Genomic DNA, 6319 nt, shown 5'->3' on the forward strand with positions numbered 1-6319 from the left:
GCTAAATCTAGTTTTTAAATAAAGTCCGGTGACTTATTTGACTTTCTCTTGCCTTTGTGAGACAGTCAGAGGGGGCGACGGCCTAGCAACCAAACCAAAATACCTCCCAGGCAGGATTCCACCTCAGGATATTGCAGATATGTGTTAACGCTCCTTAGCGCCCGACCGGCCCACCAGGAGAGCTCACGTGTGCCAACTTCTGAAGTGAAAACAAACAACAAAAAGTGCAAGTAGTAGGAAGAAAAATGGCTGAACGGCTTTCCACTGGACGAGTATCTGAGCGGAATGTCAAAGCTTTAGGGGAAATACAGTGTGTGTGCTGCAGTGTAGATACTCCAGAAAGGACAGTAGTTTGTGTTGGCAGCAGTAAAAGCTTGCATACCGCTGTGCCATTAGCACTTTCTGGCAAAAGCTGTTAATCTGAACCCTCTGACTTATTACTTACTGTAAAACCAAATGTGCATACTGAAGCACTACAAGTAACGCAGTATATTCTCACCGTCATAATATTTCCCAGGTGTATCGCTTACCGAGACGTTTGAAATAAGAGGCGTCCGGCGGGAGAATGTTCCATATATAGCCCCGAATAAAGAAGAGCCACACAGCTGATATGAATATACACAAGGGAGGCTTCGGCGTATTAACACTGTTGACTCATCATCACTTATCGACCGAGCTCAGCGCCGTATAGCCGAGCTGGAAGGCGTCCAAAGCGCCCGTGTGTCGTACTTAAAAAGAAACGGTGTGCAATTACATCACAGCAGCCCAGTCTGGATGTGAGTGGACGCTCCAGGGGGGGAGGAATGCAGTGCTTGTTCCTAACGCCCAGAAAAGGCTTTGAAAATGATGTGATGTAAAGACCCGGCGGGGGAAAAAAGGTTTGGAGTGTATGCGGCGGTGGCGTGGAAGGGTTAGGAGAGAGGAAACGTCAAGAGTTGAATCGAATGAGGTCGCTTCTGTGCGTGAGGGGGGTTATTAAGAACGTCGCGTCTGCTGACTGTGGTCTGATGCGTTTGACCCTGTCGCCCCTGAGGAGGAGGAGGAGGAGGAGGGATGGATGGAGGGAGTGAAGGCAGGAGGGAGGGGAGGGAGAACAGGTGTGAGGCAGGCTGGTGGAAGGGCAGATGGCCCCTGGACATGCTGGCTGATCCTGGACCGCAGAGAGTTAGCGAGCGATGTTAATACCAGAGCGTTTATATACGGCGTGTGCAGGTGGACACCGCCATACACACACACACACACACACACACACAAACACACACACACACTGATAACCTGCTGACAGCACTTATCATTTACTCTGCTCTCGCCACCAGCTTTGTTTACTTTTCATGTATTTATTCTCTCTCTCTCTCTCTCTCTCTCTGTAAACACACACTGCAGGTAATGGTCTTTTCAGTCACTTCTTTCCTCTCAGTCCCAGCGGTTACAGAATGGCGCAGGCACAATAAACGACAGCCCAAGTCATTCTCATCGCACGATCGCCGCAATAAAACCCTCATCATAATATAAACTTTGCATTTTTCTCATGTGACAGGATTATTTATGATCAAACGGACCTTAAACTTCCCCTCCAGCTGCAGCCACATTGAGCTGCAGGCAGAAGAGAACAACCAAACAACAACTATTTGCTTTTGTTTTGCATGAAAATATGAATATACCGGAAAACTATTGGGATTCTTCTTTACATTAGGTTCATGTTTAACTCGATTTCAAAATAAAAGCCGTGCCTGGCTCTATTGGACGTGCGTAAAAACTCTCCAAAGCCTCGCGGGGTCTCCAGGATCAGGTTTTCCCCTTCACTCTTCTACAGTAAAGCGAGAAACCGGGACGGGAACTTCACACGGATTTTTGAGGAGATGCCGTTTGACAGTTGCGTGGGGATGTTTTCAAAAACGCAAACACTCTCCTCATGGCCAAACCCGTTCCAAAAGAGGCGGAGAGGAGGAGAGGAGGAGACATCACAGGGCGACTTTGGCTCCAAACAAGGAGGGATGCGATCATACAGCTGCTTCTACAATCACAGCCAAGCACATCAACACATACATGCATTTACATCAACACATCAGCTCGGTATCAGACTCAATTCGCAGCTTTTGTGTATGAGAGGAAAAAGAACAAATCGTGGGATCTGGATGTTGTTTTGGGATTCGAGCCGAACAGCCTGAGCTTGTGTTTGGAAATAGCCCGTCAAAGTGTCTCTAAGTGTCCGTCCTCCGGGGCTCGTCAGCTGATGTGCAGGTTGCTCGATTCGTGACAGATCGAAACGCGGCGACCGGGACTCGATCCGTCAACTCGCCGAAATCGAAACTCGTGAATTAGTAATATTACGAGTGGGCGACTAAAACAAACTGAATTTCCTATTGAAGTTGTTCTTATTCTGATGTCACAAACGCGTCTTTCTGCGTGCGTGCGTGTGTCTGTGTGTGTGTGTATGTGCGTGCCCGTGTGATTGTGTCTTTACGGTCAAAGACGCAACACAAAGGGTGGCAATTTCAATATTAGTTTGAACTTCAATTAATAAAGCCCTTACGCACGAATCGCTTAAATGCTTGTGCCATTGAGTAAAATACAAATCAAATAATCCAATTCTGCTATTCTGTTTACGCAGCTTCCTCGGGAATCGACCCCGTGGAGCACCAAAGGCTTTTTTTAACAACACATCTCAGAGAATAAAGACAAATAAATACGAACCAAGTCAAAATCCCCGAGCGGATATTTCACGGGTGCGTTTGGATATGCGGCGCACACACACATGCCCGGTGTGAGAGCGCAGGGTGACCCGGTGCACAATAACAGACAGACAGGCGATGCGTAAAAACGGGAAATAGATGCAAATACAGCGAGACAGAGAGGACATAAAGGGGGCACTTACACTGAAAAGAGGCTGAAATTCCCACCATGCGGTACGGTGTTGTAAAGGGAAGGGGAGGGGGGGGGGGGGCTAAATAATTTCCAGTCCCTTTGACTCCGTGCAAGGTCCCCTCGATGATCCGCTTAAATGTCGGGGAGATGAACGCTGAAAGAGTCCGGGCGGTAGGGGGGGGATCTTGGGTCGGTACAGTTCCAGGCAGGCTCAGAAACGTGGCTCCAAAAACTCCCGATCAACAAGAAGAAGAAGAAGAAGGAGGAGAAGGCGGTGAAGAAGAAGCTCTGCACACGGCTTGGGATAAGTAATCAATCACTGGCTGGTGGAGGGAACAAGCTGGGGAGTGTGGTGAGAAGGTCTGGGAGGAGAGATGGAGACGGAGATGGAGAGGGAGGATGCACCAGTGCGCTCTGCTCGGCTCTGCTCTGCTCTGCTCGGCTCTCACCCCCCTGGATCCGGTCGCTCTCTTTTTCTCTCTCCCGAATCCCTCTGTGATGAAAACGTCGAAATCGGTCTCGGCTCTCTGGTCTGTGGCGTATCGGGGCTTGGTAGTAACGCGGGGCGAGAATTTCACGCACGTACAGACGCGCGCACACACACACACCCTCGGCTTACGGGGCTCGTCGTCTTGTTTTCTGCTTCTCCGTCGGCGTTGGGCAAGAGGAGTAGCGGCGCTCTGCCTCCAGTCGGCGGTGCGCAGCAGAGCCAGGTGGCGGTGGGCGGACCCGAAGCGCTGCTGAGGAGGAGGAGGATGAGGAGGAGGAGGGGGAGGAGGAGGGGGAGGAGGGAGAGGCGACTGGGCAGCAGCCAGCATCTGTGTGTCCTAAAACAGGTTGGAAAAAGAGAGAGGTCGAGTCGAGTCCGAAGTGCTTTCTGCTGCACCCGTGGCGTCCGGATGGGTTTGACGCCATGCAGCTCCCAGGCAGACGCTTACACCAGAGTGTGTGTCGCTTCATTTCTTTGTCAAAACCCCCAAGATCAAGATCTGTCATGGCTACCCAATGTAGGGTAAACCAAGTCCAACCATCCGCCCCTGCTTATCCTGGGTAGGGTCAAGCCTTTTGAGAACCACTTGTGTGTAGCCATGCAGCGGGGCGTCACACACCAGAGTCGAGTCGGTGTGTGACTGTGACTGCTTAAAGAGGTGACTGGCACCTGTGGTGTGTGCGTGAGAGAGGAGGGAGAGAGAGTGTGTGTGTGTGTGCAAAAAAAGTCAGACCACAAGATGCATGTCTGTACACACACTCACGCACACACACTCACACACACTCAGCTGTGAGAAGCGCCTGCATGCTGGCCTGCAGTAACCCAAGGCAAACACTTTCTCCGGACCATCTGGAAGTCATCTCGCCTGCAGAGCCGAGAGAAAGCGCAGAGCAGAAGCTACGTTTACAACTCGGTGATAACAACCGGCCCACTTCAGCTGCAAGGGTGAACAAGTCACGCTGCACAGCCGGCTCACAGCAACGCATACATTCGATTCTCCTTGATTCTATAGTGTACAGATCTTAACCCTTTCATCCATGCCATGTTTTGCTTAACGTCACATTCCCACGTTCGCTACTGCTAAACTAAAACTCACTCTTTAAGTCATGAAAACAAAGCGTGGACTTACTGATCATCTAATGGAGGACGCGCTAAATGTGTCGTCAAAAGCCAAGCGTCATTTTTGGGCTTTTGTCTGTCACGTCATGTATGTAGAACATGGAGTGAAGCATCTTGCTGTCGGCTCGTTGCTCATTGTTCCCTCGGTGAGTTTTGCGGGGGAAAGATGATGCCATTAATCGCAATTGTTTGCAACAGCACCATTGCACATTTCTCACTTTCCCTCTCGTCTTTCTCTCTCTCTCTCCCCCTCCTTCTCATCTCTCCCCTTGTCATGGTGCTACAGCGGTGGGTTGTGGGTTGTATCGGCGTCTCAAAGCGAATATTGAAGGATAACAGCCTCTGGCACTCTCACAGAGCAAGGACTCGGCTGCTCCCGTACCATTTTCCTACTGTGGATCCTTTTGTCGATCGCCGACAAAGGCAAGCGGCGTTGAATGTATAGGGAAGAGAAGAGGAAGAGATGGACTTAAAGATAGGAGCGGGGGAGGGAAAGCTAATGAGATGGGACTCCCAGATGAAAGGAGGTGGAGAAGTTTGCGGCATTACCGAACAAAGAGAGAAAGTCCAAGGAGTGGCACACGGTAAAGGCCGAGTTAGGCGCAGAGGTTACGTGCCCCGATCAAAGGTGACCAGTCTGAAGTGGTCGGAGGGGATCGGCGAGGATGTGAGGATGCCGTCACTCCTCGCCTCCTTTGTCTCCTCCGGTTTGTTCCCGGAGAACCAAGTTCTCTCATGACAATCACACTGAAACATCTTGACGGCCGGAGGCACAGGGATAGGCGCTGAGGAAACCTGCAAGGGAAAAGAGAATAGGGCAATGATCTGTGTATGGGTGTGTGTGTGTGTGTGTATGTGTGTGTCCTCTGATAACGGTGTGTGAGAGCAGGAAACACACAGTGCCTGTTTTTGCTGCAGGGGTTCCTGGAAGTCAGCCGCCCAGTGTGATCGGCGACATACGTACACACACACACACACACACACACACACACACACACACACACACACACACACACACACACACACACACACACACACACACACACACACAGGATACCTCGCCTCTGGAAGGGAAAAACATGCTGTTTCTGATACATGTGCACACAGACAAGCAGACTTCCTGCATTTTCCCACCTACTGGGCGGCCACCTGTAACACAGACATATGCATGTGCTCACACACACATATACACACTCACACTCACACACACACCTCTATTCACTGGGCCACATAAGAATAAAACACATTTAAGCTGGTAGTTGACAGTAAACAGTGCTTTTTAAACCACCAGCAATTATCAGGCCTTGGATCAACATTGCTTGAGGACATCGTGAGGCTTCAGAGCAGACAGATTAACTTTCACAAATGGCTCCAAAATGCCTCGCAATCAAGGAAACACACACTCCATTATCCTCCATTATCTGACACCTAACAAAAAAAACGCTCTTCTTCTTTAGCCCAAGAATCCTGCACCAGAGGCAGAAGAGCCCTTTGATTTGATCGCAGACAAACCAACCAGATTCCCATTCCTATCACCCAGGAAGTCACCATGCTCCACTAAATGTCTCCTTAGTTGGGAAGGTTGACAAACTTTAAAGCCTTTTGTAATTTTTGGACAAAATTCAAAGCCCAGAAATACTTACTGCCATGTTTTCTGCTCAAGAAGATGAAAGACGACATGAAGAAGAATCTGAGGATGGAAAGGTCAAAGTGTACAGAGGAGGGACTTGATGAAGCTTCTGTTCTCTTTATTAACACCTGAATCTACCTGCGTCTTCCAACAGTCTTCTTGATCTTGAGTAATTTTGAAGACTGATGGAGTTCAGACGGCCGACAGGAAGGTGG

At 49.7% G+C, this 6319-nt stretch overlaps 1 protein-coding gene across 1 annotated transcript in view; it reads right to left on the minus strand.

Moving 5' to 3' along the window:
• Positions 1-3532, minus strand: part of runx1t1 (RUNX1 partner transcriptional co-repressor 1) — a 47156-nt gene extending 43624 nt beyond the window's left edge. Inside the window, exon 1 of the mRNA XM_076139605.1 lies at positions 2876-3532. Within this exon, the coding sequence (XP_075995720.1) occupies positions 2876-2903 (28 nt within the window). The 5' untranslated portion in view covers positions 2904-3532. The remainder of the gene's footprint in view (positions 1-2875) is intronic.
• Between the last annotated feature and the right edge of the window lie 2787 nt (positions 3533-6319).

Source organism: Genypterus blacodes, unplaced genomic scaffold (assembly GCF_046128005.1).
Source record: "Genypterus blacodes isolate CSIRO-AG114 ecotype Tasmania unplaced genomic scaffold, CSIRO-AGI_Gbla_v1 ptg000438l_1, whole genome shotgun sequence".
Classification (NCBI taxonomy): Eukaryota; Metazoa; Chordata; class Actinopteri; order Ophidiiformes; family Ophidiidae; genus Genypterus; species Genypterus blacodes.